The sequence below is a fragment of the Dipodomys merriami genome, unplaced genomic scaffold (genome assembly GCF_024711535.1).
Source record: "Dipodomys merriami isolate MVZ:Mamm:240054 unplaced genomic scaffold, mDipMer1.0.p SCAF_136, whole genome shotgun sequence".
Lineage (NCBI taxonomy): Eukaryota > Metazoa > Chordata > Mammalia > Rodentia > Heteromyidae > Dipodomys > Dipodomys merriami.
In genome coordinates, this window is record NW_027202671.1 from 828390 (window position 1) to 848858 (window position 20469).

The 20469-nt window shown below is 43.5% G+C and overlaps 1 protein-coding gene across 2 annotated transcripts in view; it reads right to left on the bottom strand.

Moving 5' to 3' along the window:
• The window catches only part of LOC138825226 (receptor expression-enhancing protein 1), a 111263-nt gene extending 95431 nt beyond the window's left edge, over window positions 1-15832 (bottom strand). For both annotated transcript variants that reach the window (XM_070019627.1, XM_070019626.1), the window contains exon 1: window positions 15747-15832. In XM_070019627.1, the coding sequence (XP_069875728.1) occupies window positions 15747-15778 (32 nt within the window). In that variant the 5' untranslated portion in view covers window positions 15779-15832. The remainder of the gene's footprint in view (window positions 1-15746) is intronic.
• Between the last annotated feature and the right edge of the window lie 4637 nt (window positions 15833-20469).

Genomic DNA, 20469 nt, shown 5'->3' on the forward strand with positions numbered 1-20469 from the left:
GCATGAGGCCCTGGGTTCAATTCCTCAGCACCACATAAGGAGAAAAAGCCGGAAATGACACTGTGGCTCAAGTGATAGAGCGCTAGCCTTGAGCTGAAGAGCTGAGGGACAGTGCCCAGGCCCAGAGTTCAGGCCCCACGACCAACAAAAAAGAAAGAGAGAGAGAGAGAGAGAGAGAGAGAGAGAGACAGAGACAGAGACAGAGACAGAGAAAGAGAGAGAGAGAGAATGAAAGAAGGAAAGAAAGTGGCTAATAGAGTAAGTACATACATATACATAGTAACATACGTATACATAGTAAGCTAACATACATATACTTAATGAGACTGGTAAAAAGGGAAAAGGAAAGAAATGGGACAGAGACAATATTGTTGACTGCCAATAAATTTGTGCCATGTGTAGTAGTACACATCACTCATTCTAGCTTGCAGAGGCTGAGGCTAGAAGATTACAAGTTTGAGACCAGCGTGGGCTACACAGTGAATTTAATGCCAGTCTGAGCTATATAAAAAGACCTGGCTCATAAAAACCTAAGGCTGGGATGTAGTTCAGTTGTAGAATGCTTACCTAACATGTACAAAATCCTAAATTCAATCCCCACCATTGCAAATAAGAAGCATCTGGCTTTGATGGGTTTTACTAGCAAATTCTACTGTACATTCAAGAAAGAAATCTAATCTTAACACAAACTTCTCAGTTACTCAGGACTTAATCGTAAAACTGAGTAATAAAATTTTCTTCCTAATTGATTAAAGACTGTCACAAAAACATTAGATAAAATACAGTATCATTCCTTATTAAAATTTTTTTGTAGTAAACTATCACTTAAAATGGATGCTATTTTTCCCATGGTCATGATTCAGGGGACTTTCAATTATTTTGTTGCAATAATGTCCCAGATTGGCCTTATGAGGCTCTTGGGTTATTGTTAGTGTTGTTTTGTTGACAAAAATGAATGAATGAATGTAGTGATACATTTCTGAAAGCCCTATAGCAAGCACAACATGGGAAAATGTCTAGCATTCATCTTTAATGAGGAACAAAGCTAAAGTACCTTGCATGCACCACCCCTGTCATCCTGGCTGGAGAGTCTCATTAGATCAGTGAGAGAGAAAAGATGATGATGACCTGAAAGGCACAACACTGAACTATTTTCAACTGATATGACTATTTGAAACCTCTCCCAAAATCTAAAGCTCAGCAACGTTGCACTTTTCTAACAAAAGAACAGAAAGTTGGGATGGGAATATGGCATGCATGAAGCCCTGGGTTCAATTCTTCAGTACCACATAAACAAAAAAAAGTTGGAAATAGCCCTGTAGCTCAAGTGGTAGAAAGCTAGCCTACAGCAAAAGTAGCTCAGGGACAGTGCCCATGCCCTGAGTTCAACCCCTAGTACTGGCAAAAAAAAAAAAAAAAAGCATAGAAAGTTTAAATTTTTGTTAAGCTATTACACACAGTGGCATTGATAAATATCAAGTACCCGGGCTGGGAAGTTGGCTCAGTGGTAGAGTGCTTGCCTTGCATGCCTGAGGCCCTGGGTTCGATTCCTCAGCATCACATAAGCAAAAAGAAAAAAGCCGGAAGTGGCACTGTGGCTCAAGTGGTAGGGCACTAGCCTTGAGCTGAAGAGCTGAGAGACAGTGCTCAGGCCCAGAGTTCAGGCCCCACAACCGGACCAATAAATAAATAAATAAATAAATAAATAAATAAATAAATAAATAAATAAATAAATAAATAAATATCAAGTACCCGAGAACAACTCTAAAAAATGATGTACATAACATTTAAGGGGAAAAAAGCATAAAATGCCATTGCAAGTCACTACAGACCTAAATGAATTGAGGTACAGACCCTGTTTATGGACTGGGACACTTAATATCTTAAGAACATTAATTTACAGCGAGGAATGTTTCTTTGTTGATTTCTCCCTACTTCAACCCTGTTATACTAAAATCAGTGCTAAAAAGAATATTAATTGTATTTCAAAAATCTTAATTTACTACTACTCTATACATGCAATTATCTCCTAATGAGAATGTTAGAAGATTTTTTAGTGTGTGTATGCTGTGACACAAGTTTAAGATAATTATATCTGGATGAGGAAAACACAAAGGCACATCAAATGTTATGTTATGGACACTTAATATCTTCAGAGAAAGAATAAACTCGCTAACAGATGGCACTAGGGTAACTTTCTTTTCTTTTTCAACTTGCAGGATAAAAAATAAAAAAAAATAAGCTGGACACTGGTGGCTCCTGCCTGTAATCCTAGAGATCTGAGGATCACGGCTCAAAGCTAGCCTGGGCAGGAAAGTCTGTAAGATTCTTATCTCCAACTAACCACCAGAAAACAAGGAAGCGGCGCTGTGGCACAAGTGGTAGAGCTCTAGCCTTGAGCTGAAGATAGCATCCAGGCCCAGAGTTCAAGCCCCATGACCATCAAAAGAAAAAGAAAAAAAATTAGATAACTGTTTCACATTATACACAAAAACCAACTAAGCTGAGCTCTGGGCAGCTCACACCTGTAATCCTAGCCTACACAGGAGGCCAAGATCTGAGCACTGCAGTTTGAAACCAAGTGGAGCAGAAAACTCCAGGAGACTCTTATCTCCAATTAGCCAGCAAAATGCCAAAAGTGGAGGTGTGATTCAAGTGGTAGAACACCAGCCCTGAGCAAAAACACTAGAAGAGAGCACGAGACCCTGAGTTCAAGGCCTAGTACTGGCACGCACATGTGCACACGCATACATGCACACACACACACACACACACACACATCAAAGACAGACTAGAAATATAAATGGGAAAGGAAAGCATCACATCTTCTGAAAGCAATATAATATCTTCATGATTTCAAGGACAAAAGATACAACAACAAACTGTAAGTGAAAAACATTAATAAATCGATTGCATTAAATACACTAAGAATTTCTGTGTATCAAAATATATTGTAAAGTGAGAGAATAAAGCACAGATGAAGAGACATATGTAACAGATGATGAAAGAATAGAATCCCAGAATATTTGAATAACTTCTCCATATCAGTAAGATTAAAGAAAAATTGGAGCCAGAGCCCAGTGGTTCATGCCTGTAATGTAATCCTCAGGAGGCTGAGATCTGAGGATTGCAGCTCAACGCCAGCCTGGGCAGAAAAGTCCTTCTGACTCTTATCGCCAATAAACTACTCAAAAAAGCCAGAGTGGCTCAATGGCTCAAGCCCTAGGACTGGAAAAAAAAAGATGTTCATTAGTATTCTGGAAAATGTAAATTAAAATCCTAATGAGATTCTGTTTTGTACTAACCAGACTGGCAAAAATGCTGAAGTGTGACAATGTCAAATGATGAGAAAGACATGGTACAAATGAGGCCATATTTATGCTAAGAAAAGCCATTTTGAAAAGCAATTTATTAATTATAAATGGGGGGGGTACGTGTCAGGACCTTACACAGGAATTTGTGTAAAGTTAGTGTAATTGAGAGCAGTGTGGCAGTAATAAAGGGTCAGAGAAACCAATCAGTGGAACTGAATAAAGGGCATAGAAACATCTGCTCATCTATTAAAGTTATTTGGTCAAGAAGAAAATGTAAATGCACTCTGCCTTAGCCATTTCAATCATAAAGAAACTTATGCACAGATACACTAAATGTACTAGAGTGTTCACCACAGCTTCCTTTCCAAGATCAAAATAAAAGCAATAAAAGTGTGGGTCAAGAGTTCACTGGAGATCCAGGTGCCAGTGGCTCACATCTGCAATCCTAACTACTGAGTGAAAAAGCAAGCAAGGAGTCCCTTGGAATCTCCAGAAGAAGTTAGTCCTGCTAACACTTTGATATTAGCCCCATAGATTTATTTTAGACTTTCTGCTTCCAGAACTGTATTAAATACATTTGTTAATGCTTTTCATTTTTTTGTTTTTGTTTACTTATTTATTTTGTCAGTCCTACCCGTGTCCCTGTGCGCTTTTGCTCAAAGCTAGTGTTCTGCCACTTTAAGCCACAGCTCAGCTTCCGGTTTTTGAGTGGTTAATTAGAGATAAGAATCTCACAGGGACTTTTCTGCCTGGGCTGGCTTTGAACTGTGATCCTGAGATCTCAGCCTCCTGAATAGCTAGGATTACAGGCATGAGCCACTAGCGCCTAGCTTCATATCTGTTATTTTTAAGCCACAAAACTGGTGACTATTAGAGCAGCAACAGAAAACTAATACAGTGGGTAAAGATGCTCAAGCCCAATTGTTTCATTAGTACATCCTTTGCTCTTGCTTCTTTTCTCTCCCAAGTGTCTCCAAGGTAGTGAGACGCTGCCAGTGATTTAATACCCTCAAATATCAGATGCACCATGACCTAAGCTCAAAGAGGTCCTCCCCACAAATGCCAAGCAACACCAGGAAAGTCACTCACTAACACCCACACAATATCTGCCCAATGGAAAGAGCACTGGTCAGATAGGAGGTCACCCAAATTCAAGTCCCAGCTTCCCACTGACTGGCTGCATAACTTCATAAATTTCTCAAAGATGGATCACAACTCATTCATCTTTATATCTCTGGTACCCATCGTAGTGCCTATCACAAAGCAAATGGTCAATAAATGGGCAGTGAACCAGCGGATAAAACAACCAGGCAATGAATCAATCAGCCTTGAGAAAGGATGGGAGTCCTGACTACTTTCTATAGTTTGTTGCAATGTCCCCCAAAGGCTGTTTGTTGAAGGTTTGGGTCCCCAACCTATGGTGTTACTGAGAGATGGTAGGAACTTTGAATGTTGTGGCATTAGATGTATGCCTTTGGAGGGGATGTTGAGACCCTGACCCCTTCCTATCTGTTTCCAGGCCAGCAGGAGGTGAACAGGCCTCCGCCACCTCACACTGCCTTCCATGATGCAATACTTCACCACAGACCAAAACGCAATGGGCCAACCATAGCTGAAACTTCAAAAACTGTGAGCCAACAGAAACCTTTCCTGTGTTTAGTTGATTATCTCAAGTATTTTGTCACAATGATGGAAAGCCAAGTCACATGGTATGTATGATGTTCATGCATTATTATTGGAGGGCTCATCCTGTTGCTTTGTGATGCTAGCTAATTCCTGTGTAGGAGGGCTGTTTCCTCACGTTTCATACTTGGAATGTAAAGTCATAGTTTGGGGATTAATATTGTAGGATATTAAAGGTAAAGTCATAGTTTGGGGGTTAATATTGTAGGATGTATATTAAAGGCTCTTGGAGAGACTGGAAAAAATTCTGCCAGACTCTTCAAGGTCAATAATATAGCTGAATTTTCAGGTTGTCAAGTATACAACTGTTGTAGTCCTCATTTGTATCTTTGTAAAAAATGATGCCCTCTGTTTTATATCCTGGCAATTTTATTTTCATTATTTAAAAGCTCAGCTATGTTTTTAAGAGATTGCTATTAAATTTTATCTAAGATTTTTTAGAAATTTTGACAATTCCATTTTATTAAGGAAAGATTTTTAGGCTATTTAGTGTTCCATATTTCCAGGAACAAAAATCAAATCTCTCATCTTACAGATGAAAAAAAATTAAGGCTTAGCAAAATGAAGTTACTTTTCAACATCATGAGTTAAGTTTCTGCAAAACTGATGTTTGGAAAATGATCTAACCATAGAGGAATAATGAATGATCCTTCTGTTTTGGGTGGGATTTTTTTGTACCAGTACTTGGGCTTCAACTCAGGGCCTCCAGCTCTTGCTTGGCTTTCTTGCTCATGTATGTTGCTCTATCAGCAGTCTGCTTTTTTTTTTCAGTCTGGTATTCTTTACTTGTTGGTTAATTGAAAAGTCTCAAGGACTTTTCTACCTGAGCTGGTTCTGAACTCTGATCCTTCAGGTCTCCTAGGTAGCTAGAATTACAGGCATGAGCCATGGGTGCCTAGCTCATTAAATATTTTTAAACACCTAATATGTATTTAACACTTCTGTAGGTACAGGGAATAAGACAAATACCAAAGTCATAGAGACAATTGGCCTTGGTAGCATATCATGTAATCCTAGTACTCAAGAGACTGAAGCAGTGACACTGCATACTCAAAGCCAACTTTTCTCAACAACCTATTAACCTTAAAAGTCATAGAGGCAAAATGCTAGTAAAGACTAAGACCACTAACAAGTAAACAAATTCAAAGCTTTGTTCAGTAAGCGGTAAGGGGATAGAGAGTTGGAGTTTTAGAGACGTTGATCTGAAAAGGCCTCTCCCAAAGAGATTTATAAGCAGTCCTAAATGAAAAAAGGGAGGACAATCTGGAAGTATGTGCTATAGCCCAGTGCCCGGCAAGATTTTTATTTCTAATTAACCACCCAAAATCAGGAAGTGGAGCTGTGGTAAAATGCTAACCTTAAGTGAAAAAAGTGAAGGTAAGCACTTGGCCCCCAAGTTCAAGCCTCTGTACCAACATTCAAAAATATAAAATAAAATTAAGCCAGTCACCAGTAGCTCATGCCTGTAATCCTAGCTACTCAGGAGGTTGAGATCTGAGAATCATGGTTCAAAGTCAGCCAGGAAAGTCCATGAGACTCTAATCTCCAATTAATCACAAAAAAGCCAGTCATGGAGTGCTGTCCTTGAGCCAAAGAAGCTCTGGGACAGCACCGAGGCCCTGAATTCAAGCCCTAGGACAGGAAAATAAATGACTCACAGTTCTGGAGGCTGAAAGTTTTAACAGCACAGCATAGTTTCTGAAGAGGGCTTCCTTTGGCTGAATCATCTAATGGTAAATAGCAGTGGTGTGAACACGTGTGGGAAGAAATCACATCATAAAATGAGAAACCAGAGAATAGGGCCCCACAATCTCTTCCAAGAGCATGTCACCAGTTGACCTAGGGACCTCCCCCAAAGCTCTACCTCTTAAACATCACCACACTGAATGAGGACAAAGCTTCTAACATATAAATCTCTGGAGAGACAAGAAATTTTAAAACAGGTTGTTGGAGGGACAGAAGTAGAAATGGGTTTAGTTTGTTTTAGTGCTGGGAGTCAATCCCTAGGTACTTGTTCTTACTGGGGAAGTACCTCACCACTAGCCATAGCCTCATCCTTTACAGTGTGTTTTAAAATATTTCAGGCAAACAGTAATTTTGAGTTGGAGCAGCATGGTTTCAGTCCTGGTTGGACAGTAAGTCCTTTGAAGGTAGACCTAAAAGGACTTTGTAAAAGGATTGCATAGCACATTAGATCCTGCAACACAGATCCTGCAAGTCCCATTAGACACGTGTGGACTAGCAGCTCTAAAACATAATCACATGCTCAAGAAAAGAAGTCCTTATGTGTTTTTAGAAATTTACTGTAGGATTCCAGCATCAGCTATCAATGGCTTAGCAGGCTCTTTCTCCAGGTAGGTTGTTACCTCTTCTCTTGTAAGTAATGTGACTGCTCAACCCAATACTTCGTATGTCAGGCATTGTCTTCTCCAAGTCTTACACCCAGGTGGTAACAAAACCAACTTTTACCTATCAGGACTCGACAGCCCATCTGTGAAATCTTCTTAGGTTAGCATTAGGTTGGTGTAACCCAATCATACCATCCAAAAAACTCACAAGAGCCGGGTGCCTATGGCTGATGCCTGTAATCCTAGCCATTAAGGAGGCTGAGATCTGAGGATCTCAAAGCCAGCCGGAGCAAGAAAGTCTTTGAGACCCTTATCTCCAATTAACCACGAGAAAACTGGATATGGCCCTGTGGCTCAAGTGATAGAGTGCTAGTCCTGAGCTGAAGAGCTGAGGGACAGCTCCCAGAGTTCAAGACCCACGACTGAAAAAAAAAAAAAATCACAAGAAGTCAGGTTTCGGATCTCTCTAAACCAGAAAGGATAGACCAGAGTCTAGAGTGAATGGATGACTCAAGATTGACTGAATCCCATCTCTCTCATCAATAATGGAAACCTTAAGCAAGTTCATTTCTGTTCCTGACTCAGCATTTCTCAAGATTCACAGGGATCTTGTTTACATGCAGATTCATTAGGTCGTGGGAGGAGTGGAAATCTATGTTCCTAATGACTCCGGGGATGCCCATGATGTGGGTATGCACTCTGAATAGACATAACCTAACTCAACCATGATTCATTATGTACTTAATAGGCACCTAAACATGAGGAACTGAGGGGGAGAGAACAAAGATGAGCTTTAAGGGGCACTAAATGTACACTTGTATTATAAAGTAAAAAAATGACCAGGCCACTCTGGAGACTCAGAGAAGAGAAATCTTTCCTCATTTAGGGGTCCCAGGAGGGACTTCACAGAGATATAAAAATACCTGGGAAACAAACATGATGAAAATTCCAGGCACCACCCAGTGCTTTAGCCATGAAATGACATCATTTCTTTATAGTCCCAGTCCCTAATTTCTTCAAACTTAAGGCTTTCTTTTTTTTAACTTACATATAGAACAAGGAAAATAAAATAAAATGGAAAAAAGAGATATTTCTCATGTGAAGAAGTAAAATGAGCTGGGCATGGTGGCTCACACCTTTAATCCTAGCTACTCGGCAGGCTGAGATATGAGGACCACGGTTCAAAGCCAGCTTGAGACTCTTATTTCCAAGTAACCACCAAAAGCCAAACATGGGACTGTGGTTCAAGAGGTAGAGCAAAAAAGCTCAGGGACAGCACCCAAACAGAAGTTCAAGCCCCAGGATTAAAAAGGAAAAAAAAAAAAAACAGTTACCAGTGGATCATGCCTATAATCCTAGCTACTCAGGAGGCTAAGAGTTGAGGATCACAGTTCAAAGTCAGCCTGGGCAAGAAAGTTTCCAATTAATTGTCAAAAAGCCAGGCATAAAAAATCCCTATAAGACTCTTATTTACAATTAACCAACAGAAAATCTTAAGTGGTAGAGTGCTAGCCTTGAGCCAAAAGAGCTCAGGAACAGCACCTAGGCCCCAAGTTCAAGCCCAACAACTTACAAAAAGAAAAGTGCTAGCTAGTACTCTTGCACTGTTAAAGTCAATACCATTTATTGCAAGGATATTTCTAGGTTTACAAGCTGGTTAGGGGTCATTTAATCAACATCTGTAGTTATTACAGCTGCTCAAAGATGTTTAGATAAGAATATAATTCTCTACTACTTGAATCTAGGCGTGGCCAATAAAATGTGAAAAGTGACATGTTATCATTTCCAGGGAAGGTACTTATGAGCCAGTGTGTGACTCTCCATTTCCCTCATACTCTGTCAACCCAGATGTCTTTTGTGGCAAGGATACCATACTAAGAGAAAGGCAATTGTATTGGCCTGGGACTGTGGGTGGTTATGATGGACAGAGTTGCCTGCCTGGGAGAGCAAGTTCTGACCCACCATGACATCTTCCCTGCAGAAATCATTCTTAGGACCCCCCTTTCTCACTGAGCTCAACTCTGCCTCCTTATACCAATCCTAAGAGATGAATCTCAGTGCTGTTCCTGATCTAGGGACCTACCTACACTATGCTTGAAGAGCTCTATCAAATTATCCATCAAGATTTCTTCCAGAGATGGAATGTAGCTCAGTGGTTAGAAAGACCAGTGTGTGATCCTTAGCACTGCAAAAATGAAAATGAGGCCAGGTGCCAGTGGCTCATGCCTGTAATACTAGCTATTAGAGAGGCTGAGATCTAAGGATCACGGGTCAAAGCCAGCCTGGGCAGGAAAAATCTACAAGACTCTTATCTCCAATTAACCACCAGAAAACTGGAAGTGACGCTGTGGCTCAAGTGGTAGAGCACTAGCCTTGAGCTGAAGAGCTGAGGGACAGTACCCAAGCCCAGAGTTCAAGCCCCACGACCAACATAAATAAATAAATACAAATATTTCTCCAAATATCCCCACTGATACCAAATATTTGGTCCATCATCTATTATTTCCTTTTGCTTTATATTTCTAGGAGTCCCTCAGTGTGACTAAAAACCTCCAAATGGTCACAAGAGTACTTCTGTGTGAACACATGAAATCTCAAAGTATAATATGTATACAATTATCTATCTTCCAATCTCCCACGGCCTTCTCGTGGCTTAGAATTGAGGAAAATATTTCTCAGATACAAATTCAAACTTTTAAAACTCTGGTTGGTGCTTGATACTATTAGCAGTGAAATTGCAAAGACACTGTATGTGAGGGTTACCACACTGCTAAGTCCCTCCCTCCCCTTCCCCAGCTTCTCAAGCTTCCCTGTGCATGCGCAAGCGTGGGTACATGCATGCGCGCGCACACACACACACACACACACACACACACACACACACACACACACACTCACCACGCATTAAGTACAGAATGGCAGCCTCACTAAGTGATTAAAGAGGGTCCATCTTTCCCTTCCTCTTGTTTCCCAGAGCTCTTCTTTCCTTCTCTTCTAAGGAAGGTAGCTCTTTTCAGAAGGAAAGAGGGACTGGCCCAGTAATAAACAGGTAATATTCTCATTGTCAGCTAAAACCCAAATAAGACACAGTGGGGAGAAGCACATAAAAGCTATTTCCCAGCAGGCAGGCAGGATTAGTAAGCAAAGACACAGAGCTACTCAACAGTAGCTCAATCTAAGCTGGTAGTTTTCACTTCCTTCAGGCTACTCCTGCTTGTAAAAATTACGGTGTGTTGGGCATGGTGGGAAAGGAAGTACCCTTGAGAAGCATCAACTCTTGGTGATATTAGGACTTCTCAGATGATTTCAGGTGGCCAACACCCCATCTCTCAGAGGGAGAGGGGTAGTGATGGTGTTACTCTTAGGACTCTGTCTAGTGTGGAGACTGGAACTCAAGCATGCTCACTTTTAACCCAATATCGTTCCTCTCACAATTCAGTTGAAACATATACCCAGAAACTAGAATGTCCCACAAAGCAGGGCCAGGAAATAAATCCTCAACCAACAAGAACCCTCTATTAACTGTGTCATGTTCTTGCATTCCACTTTCTAAAAGCAGGCCCCAAAGAAAAGCAAGCTTATGTTTAAGGATTTATGGTCTCTTTCTTTTTCCATTTGTTTTGCAACCATTGGGGAACATCATGAAGACAATCCGCATTCCTTTCAGTCTCCTACACTTTTATATCCCGACCCACAATGAATAGATGTCATGCTCCAAATCCCACTGCTGTGATTGAGCCAGATCCCCAGCCATTAATCTACGACATGGTCTTGATCATTACACTGTACTTTCCTAAAATTAACATCCTGAACCATTTGCAAAGGCTAGAGTCAGTGGCAGAACATTTGGCTAGCAGTTGTAAGGCCCTGGATTCAATCCCCAGCACTACCAAAAACAAAAACAAAAAATCATTGAATTAAGACTCTGCTGCCCCTAGAGTACATGGAAAGTGTTAGGTCCATTCAGCCAACATTCTGGACCGAAGCCAAAAATCTGTCTAGAGAGAATGAATTAACACTTGCTCCTTAGAATAAATGCTTCAAAATGGCACATTCTCCCAAGAAGTCACAAAGCAACCTCTGTGTCCCCTGTCCATCAGGTTGCTGCACAGAAACATATTTTCCTCACTGTGAACTTCATTTGTGCTTAGGCCTTGAGGTACCCCCCCCAAAAAAAAAAATTTTAAGAAGCGAGTGAATGAAACCATGTCCCTAGTGGATACCAACTATTATCTCTCTAACAAGGTCTACCTTACACTATCTTTTGTTTAATTCTTCCCAAGCTAAGCCAAGGAAGCTTGGAAGAGCTAGACTGACAAGGGTATGCTATGATCTTTATCCAGTGGGCACATACCTGTCTTGATACCCAGTGAATAGCCCTGGTTAGGCTTCCCTGATTACTCCCAGGGCATCAAGTCTCCTTTCACAAAACAACCTTTACTGAGTGGACTTAGGCGCTAGGTACTTCAAAATAGTGGGGGGGGGGGGGGGGGAGGGAGGGCAGGCAGTGAGGAGGGGAAAGACAGGGGCCGGAAAGGGAAACAAATCATAATCACTGCCCCCAGACCACTCACAGTCCCTGAATACCTTCAGCTTGTTTTAATGCCTCTGGCTGGGTGCCTGGGATCACAAAGACAGGAAGACACTCCCTCTCTATCTTCAGAACTCAGTGATAGCTCTTCTTGAATGCTCTTTGAAGTAACTAACACAAGCTTACTAAACTTTAAAAAGATTACTTACAGGAAACAGGACTTATGGGCAAGATCATAGAGTGTCCTCCTATGAGTGGTCTTAGAAGAGAGCTCACTACAACTGTAAGAGGTGATGAGAGGAGAAAAGAGCACTGGACTAAAAGTCCAGGGCCTGTTTGTTCTACCAGCTCATCTGTGTCCTTGGGCATTCCTTCTGAGTTCCATTGATGTGGGGACAGGTGGCAAGATCTATGGGTTTTATTTATTTATTTGATTAGTGGTTTCTGTTTGCTCTAAAATCCATTTGTTTTCCAAATTTTATTTTATCTAGAATCCAATATATAAAACAAACCAGTCTATGTGACCCTCAGAACTCAGTCCAAACATGGCAAGAGTGGGTTCAGGATAGAGAGCTCTTGTATTCTCTTGCAGAGAGACCCAGAGGGAGAGAAGGAGGGAATCACCATGGATTGAGGCTGTCTTTGGTGCTTGGTAATTCATGTATCACACATCATTGAAATCTTTGAATAGCTACATGAGGTTAAATAGTTTGTGAACTAAGATCTGTTGTGATCTGGGCTTTGAACTGGGATCCACTGGCAAGAGGCAGAACTGGGATTTGAGCCATGGGTTTTCTAAGTTCAAACATAGTTTCATAATATGTTCCTCTAGGTATGTAGAATACTGGCTGAGTCAGTCATCTCCATAAATACATATGCATACATACACATGAAATACTTCTTAAAAAATTATACCCCTTAGAAGTGAAGCTGTGGCTCAAAGTGGTAGAGCGCTAGCCTAGAGCACAAAAGTTCAGGTACAATGCCCACATACTGAGTTCAAGCCCCATAACCAAGCAAAAAAATTTTTTTTTGCATTTTTCCAGGTGCCAGTGGCTCACACCTGTAACCCTAGCTACTCAGGAGGCTGAGATCTGAGGATCCTAATTTGAAGCCAGAACAGGCAGTGAAGTCCCCATGAGCCTCTTATCTCCAATTAACCACTCAAAAACCAGAAGTGGAGCTGTGGCTCAAACTAGTAGAGCACTAGGCTCCAGTAAAAGAGCTCAGGGACAGGGCCCAGGCCCTGAGTTCAAGCCCCATGACAAAAATAAATAAATACACCCTTAGTGAATGGGATTGAAGACATATGTGTGTGTGAAAATATAATAGAGGAGGTGAACTTCAAAGTACAATGTACACATGTATGACGGGATTATCACAATGGAACCCCTTTGTACTATCAATATATGCTAATAAAAATGCATCAGAGCCAGGTGTCAGTGGCTCACGCCTGTAATCCTAGATACTCAGGAGGCTAAGATCTGAGGATCACAGTTCAAAGCCAACCCCAGGCAAGAAAGTCTGTGAGACTCTTATCTCCAATTAACCACTAGAAAACCGGAAGTAGCACTGTGGCTCAAGAGGTAGAGCACTCGCCTTGAGCTGAAGAACGCAAGGACAGCACTCAAGCCCAGAGTTCAAGCCTCACGACCAAAAAAAAAAAAAAAAAAAAAGCATCAGAAAAAGAATACATACCTCCAAATCACCATGAATCTCTCTGTATGGTGATAATGCTGATGATTTTCAGTCTATGGTTCCTAATTATCTTATAATGATCAGGTATGGTTTATGTGAGACAGATATTGCTTATTAAAAGTGGTTCCAGCCGGGCGCCGGTGCTCACACCTGTAATCCTAGCTACTCAGGAGGCTGAGATCTTAGGATCTTGGTTCAAAGCCAGCCCTGGCAGTTAAGTCCATGAAACTCTGATCTCCAATAAACCACCAGAAAATCGGAAGTGGTGTCATGGCTCAAGTGGTAGAGCGCTTGCCTTGAGCTGAGGGACAGCACCCAGGCCCAGAGTTCAAGCCCCACGACTGACATAAATAAATAAATAAATAAATAAATAAATAAATAAATAAATAATGTGGTTCCAATAATTCATGTTGGGTTTATACAGTGAATTAGGGATGGGTAGTGGTCGGTAGCATTCTTGACCTTTTGGAGTTGACAGTGGAACAGCCCTCTGGGCCAAGTGTATTGGGCTGATCTAAGGGCCAATTCTCACGATCAATTTATCCCATGTTTCAGTTCTGCATGGGGTGGTGGTTGTTTCAGAAAGTAACAGAAAGTTGCTGAGTCCCCTCCCAAATATGTCTCCCCTCTATAGCCCTCAGCTGCCTTGTATAGAAGAGAATGCTAATAAAACTAAAGATGGTCACATGACTCTGAAACAGATACACTCACTCCCAGCCCAGCAGGTCACCTCAGCCAGGCTAACTAGAAATCATCAGGCAAAGCTAACTAAATTCTCTTTACATACCCTGTGGACACTCTACAGCTTTCTGGAAAACTTAAAGCTCTCAGAGCTACTTTAGGAGAGAAAACATCACCCTAAAGGTAAGTCAGGTTTTGTTGGCCTGAGGTGTGGCAAGGCTCTCCTCTGTATTATTCATGCCAGCTCTGCCTGTAGAAATCTCCTAAATATTTAATGTGCCCCCTCCAGGGACCCCGTGAAAGCCCCAATCTGTGGAGAGACCTTCAGGGAATGACTTGGGGGCTGCGAGGCAGACACTGGCTTTAGGAGAAAAGCTCAGAAGAGCGGTTCAGAGACACGGCTTGAAGACCTTGGAAGGCTTCTCCGGATTGCCTTTTGGGAAATCAGGAGCGAAGGAGAGGAGATGTGCCAAACACGAGGCGTGATGCCGCACAATCAAGGGGAGTCCAGAGCCCCGCTTCCTCAGACAAAGAAAAGACCGAGGCACATGCTCTTCTCCAGCAGCCTCCTTGGGCCCATTTCAGTCCTGGTTGCCCAGACCAGGTGGCAAAGCTGTCCCCCACCCCCCATCCATCCCAGTGGGAAAGGTGAAGGAAGGAGAGGGTCTTGAAAGACACAAATGTACTCTCCAGGCCCATCCCCAATGACTTCACACAGGCCTCACCCCAGATGACTGCTCGCCTGCATCATCGTGGGGTGTCACGGCCACCGCCCTGGGGGTTGTCACTTGGAAATCACCCGTGTATTCCTCCTGACGCCTGCCCCCTGGCCCTCAAACCTCTGCAGAAGGAATCAGACCTGGGGCACCAGGACAGCTACTCCAAAATTCACCCACAGCCCCCTAACTCGCACCTGCCCGGTGCCCGCGATCGAGGAGGGAAACCTAAAAAGGAGTGATTTTTTTCCCCCACCCCACGGAGCCCCGCCTCCACGTCTCCACCGGTCCCCGCGCTGACCCCTCCCAGGCAGCGCCCCTCGCCTGCCCCGGCTCCGTCTGTCATTTTCACCTGACAAAAGCGTGGCAGCCGGGAACGACACCCGACCCCACCCGGGCCTTCTCCTAAAGGGGACGCGTGTCCCCGAGGCGCACCCATTCGCGGGCCTCGGCGAATCCACCCGACCCGGGGAACAAAGCGACGGGGGGCGGGGGGCCGGCTAGACCCAGTCCCCAGAGAGTCCCCCGTGCGCCCCAACCCTCCCAGCTCCCCCCGCGGGGACCCCAACCCGGGCCCCGCAGCGCCCCCGGGGGCCACCCCGCCACCCCGTCCTCCCTCAGGCGTCTGCAACAGCTACTGTACCTGCTAAATTTAGCGGCTACCGGGTATTAATAGCCCGAGCAACCGGGGCCGGGCGCGGCAGGGGCGCGCAGCCTAAGGGGGGGGGGGACCCGGGGACGGGGAAGAAGGGACGCGTAGAAGAAGGCCACTTACACCACCAGCCTGGAGATGATCCATGACACCATGGCGGGCGCGGCTGGGCTGCAGGCGGGAGGTGCAGCGCGGCGCTCCCGGCACGTCTGTCCGCGCACGGCTGCCGCCGCCAGACTGAGCGCGCCCGCCGCCCGGCCCCGCGCCCGCGCGTACGCGCAGTCGCCGCACGTTCCGCCGGCGGCGCGCCGGTGGGGGGGGGGCAGGGTGAGGAGTGGGGAGGGGAGGGAGCGCACCCCCCCACACACACACACCATCATCACGGATCCGCCGACCCTGTGTGATTGGGCAGCTAGGACCCGCCCCACCTCACTGGCCATTAGCCCCTCAGGCTGAATCTGGGTGAGTCGGTGGCATTCTCTGGAGCCCTGGCGCCCGGATCTGGAGGAACCCTGAGGTGGCCCCACCCTCACTGGTACATTGGGGAAACTGAGGTCTAGACAGGAACTTTGGGAAGCTGTTCTCCACCTGTTCTGTCATCCTAAAGAGATCCAAGAGATACTTACCTGTCGCCAGGCCTGATTTATTCAGTCTTGTCTCCAAGACTGCAGAAGCTACCTGTCTCCTGACAGTTCTACAGGGTCCGCACTCGCTCAGGCCTGCAAGCTCATCCCCACCCCTACCTTTCCCTACTAGCGCTTCTCACCGCCGGCCTCTAGGAGTTTTCCATGGGCATTTCCTCTCCCCTGTCCTTTCATGGACACCTCCTGCTTTGGTTTGCTTCAAGTCTGAGCCAAAAGGCTAGGAGAACCGGAGGCTGCTGTTGTGCATCGTGGCCATGCAACGCACACTGGGCCTTAGACAAAAAGGAAAACTGGCCACTCAATATAAGTATTATAATATATTTTTAAATAGTGCTTTATAGGATAGAGAGAGAAAGGGTGGGCAAAAACAGTTACTATATCCAAAGTACATATGAGAAAATGGAACCAGGTAACGTAAGCGTATGGGTGAGTCTGGGAAAGATGGGAGGAAATGACGGAAGGGGTGACATTGACCAAGATGACATAGAAACCAATTTGCTGTGTTGAAATCCCTTTGTGCAACTACTTAAAGATAATAAAGTTGGTTTTCGACATGACAACTTGTACTTCTCATTGTTGCAACAGGTCCACCTGTATCCTTATTTAAATGAATTGTTTTTCCCCTTCCCCTCCACAAATTATACTGACATCAAATACAGTGAAAGCAGGGGTTATACTGTGGGGGAGGGACATACAAAGCAACAAAGAAATAATCTTATAATTGCGTTAGAAACAAATGCATGAAAGAAAAAAAACATTTAAAATACATATCTTAGGGTTCATTTTCCTAACGTTACCTTATCTGACCTTTTCTGCGTGACTCATACATATACTAGATATTGCAAATAATGGAAATCATGGGACCTATGTTTCTTTGGGCTTGGCTTACTTCACTTAATATAATTTTTTCCAAGTCTTTCCATTTCCTAACAAATGGGGCAATGTCATTCTTTCTGATGGAGGCATAGAATTCCATTGTGTATATATACCACATTTTCTTGATCCATTCATCTACTGAGGGGCATCTGGGTTGGTTCCATATCTTAGCTATGGTAAATAACGCTGCAATAAGCATAGTTGTGCTGGTAGCTTTAGTGTGGTCTTGTTTGTAAACATTTGGGTAAATGCCCAAAAGTGGGACTGCTGGGTCATAGGGGAGCTCTATGTGGAGTCTTTTGAGGAACCTCCATACTACTTTCCAAAGTGGTTGAACAAGTTTACACTCCCACCAACAATGAAGTAAGGCTCCCTTCTGTCCACATCCCCTCCAGCATCTGTTGTTATTAGAGTTCTTGATTATAGCCATTCTAACTGGGGTGAGGTGGTATCACAATGTTGTTTTGATTTGCATTTCTTTTATGGCTAGGGAGGTTGAGCATTTCTTCATGTGTCTATTGGCCATCCTTCTTTCTTCTTCAGAGAAGTTTCTCTTGAAGTCATTAGCCCACTTATTTATTGGGCAGTTGTTTCTTTGAGGATTTGTTGTTGGGGGATTTAATTTTTTGAGTTCCAAGTATATTTTAGATATGAGACCCTTGTCTGTTGTATGGCTAGTGAAGATCTTCTCCCAATCCGTGGGCTTTCTATTGATCTTGCTAGCTATGTCCTTTGCCATGCAGAAGCTCTGCAACTTCATGCAATCCCATTTGTCCAACCTTTCTTTGATTTCTTGTGTTTCTGGGTCTCTATTAAGAAAATTTCGGCCTGCGCCAAGGAGACCTAGGGTTTCTCCTATTCCATCCTGTAATGTTTTCAGAGTGTCTGCTTTGACTCTGGGGTCTTTGATCCATTTGGAGTTGATTCTGGTGCAGGGTGATATATAAGGATCTAGCTTTAGTTTTCTGCAAGTAGTTAACCAATTTTGCCAGCACTATTTACTGTAGGTTCATTTCTGGGTTTTCAATTCTATTCCATTGGTCCTGAGGTCTGTTCTTGTGCCAGTACCAAGCTGTTTTGATTACTATGGCTTTATAGTAGAGTTTGAAAATTGGTATTGATATTCCTCCAGCAGTGTTCTTTCCCTTGAGGAGCGTTTTTTGCTATTTGGGGTCTTTTATTGTTGGGGGGAGGATTGGGTGGGGGGAGGGAGGATGGGAAGGGATAGGAAGGGGAAACAAAGGAGGAGGCTACAATGCTTGATAAGAAATGTACTCACTATCTTGCCCATGTAATTGTAACCCCTCTGTACAGTATTTTCACAATAAAAATATAAAAATTAAAAATACAATGATCCTTTTATAACTAAAAAAAGATAATAAAAAAGCATTTTTAAAATATCATATTAGATAGAATTTATCTTGATTGCTGAATTTGATGGTGCCCCCCCCTCTAAATTTCCCACTCCAGTTGAGTGCTTTGCTCTGTTTACCCTACTGATCGACATTTTGTTCTGTTGTACAGGAAAGGCTGCATACCCACTCTTGCTTTGGCTCTGTTTCTGCTTTCCCATCCTCCAACAGCCCCATTCCTCTAGTACTCTCTCAGCATCCAGTTCTGGTTGCTGACACTCATGTCATGTACAGTTCAATGACAGAGGTGAGACATACAGGAGAGAGGTAGCTTAGAGCCTTTGCCAATGGAGTCCTTGCTCATGAGGCTCTGCTTCCTAGCAGAGACAAGGTGACCTCAGAAATAGGCAGAGGCCAGGAAAGCAGTTCCTTCCCATGTAGCAGAATGTGTGTGTATGTGCCAGATACAGCAGAAGAGAGACAATAAAGAAATTGTACAAAAGATATTCTCTGTATTGAACCATCTCCAAAGAACTCATAAATATACCTGTAATAGAGGGTTTCTCTGAGTTATGTGTGGCCAGGTAGGGACTCTAGGGCTGGTGCTAGGGCCTGAACTTAAGCCTTTTGCTTTCACTTAGCTTTTTTGCTCAAGGCTAGCATTCTACCACTTGAACCACATCTCTACTTACCCTTTTTTTTTGCTGGCTCACACTGACTTTTCTGCTTGGGCTGGCTTGGAACTGCAGTCCTCAGATTTCAGTCTCTCAAGTAGGTAGGACTGTGAGTGTGAACCACTAGTTCCTGGCTGTGTTTTACAATAGTGGGTAATTCATAGACTCTTTATTTGTTAGGCAACTGTTTTACCACTTGAGCCATACCTCAGTCCTTTTGCTTTGGATTTATCTTTCTTTCTTTTTGGTCCAGTCGTGGGGCCTGAACTCTGGGCCTGGACGCTGTCCCTCAGCTCTTCAGCTCAAGGCTAGTGTTCTACCACTTGAGCCACAGCGCCACTTCCGGCTTTTTTCTTTTTTCTTATGTGGTGCTGAGGAATTGAACCCAGGGCCTCATGCATGCAAAGCAAGCGCTCTACCACTGAGCCACCTTCCCAGCCCCTGGATTTATCTTTCCAAAAGGGTCTCACACTTTAGCTCCAGCCAGCCTTGGGACAGCAATCCTTCAGCTTCCACCTTCTGGGTAGCTGGGATTACAGGTATATACTGTAAGGCTCAGCTTGTCTTTGAGATAGAGTCGTACCAATTTTCTCTCCAGCTAATCTCCAATGGCAATTCTTTTATTCCTATCTCCCGAGTAACTGAAATGACTGTTTTGTGTTGGTTCTAGGACTTGAACTCATGGTCTTGGTACTATTCCTGAGCTCTTTCTGCTCAAGACTAGTGCTCTGCGACTTGAGTCACAGCTCAACTTTTTGGTGGTTAATTGGAGATAAAATCGAACAGAATTTCCTGCCCAGGCTGGCTTCAAACTATGATCCTCACATCTCAGCCTCTTGAGTAGCTAGGATTACAGGCATGAGTGACCAGCACCTAGGTTACTATAGGGTTTTTAAATGCTGTTTTTATTTAGTTTTGAGGGAGCCTAGTCAGTTCCCTGCTTGAATGCCATAACCCATCCCCCCTTTTTATTGGGTTGTCATACTCCAAGACACTGTATATTTACCCTAACCACTCCAGGACCAGGTAGAAGATGACCAAAGATGCCACTAAGCCCCAGAGCCCATTGAAATTATTCAAATTAGCCAACTTAAACCTAACTGTCCTGACTTGCCCTTTCCTTCCCATAATAGAGGCCTGGACCACTTCCCTTTTTTCCTCTATCTTGTGGCATACTCTGATGTTATTTTTCAGATAGGGACTCTAGTCTTACCTAGGATAGCCTGAACTTAGATCATCCTCCTTATGCCTCTCAGTTTAGCTGGGATCACAGGGATGAGCCACACTGTAGAACTTGTTG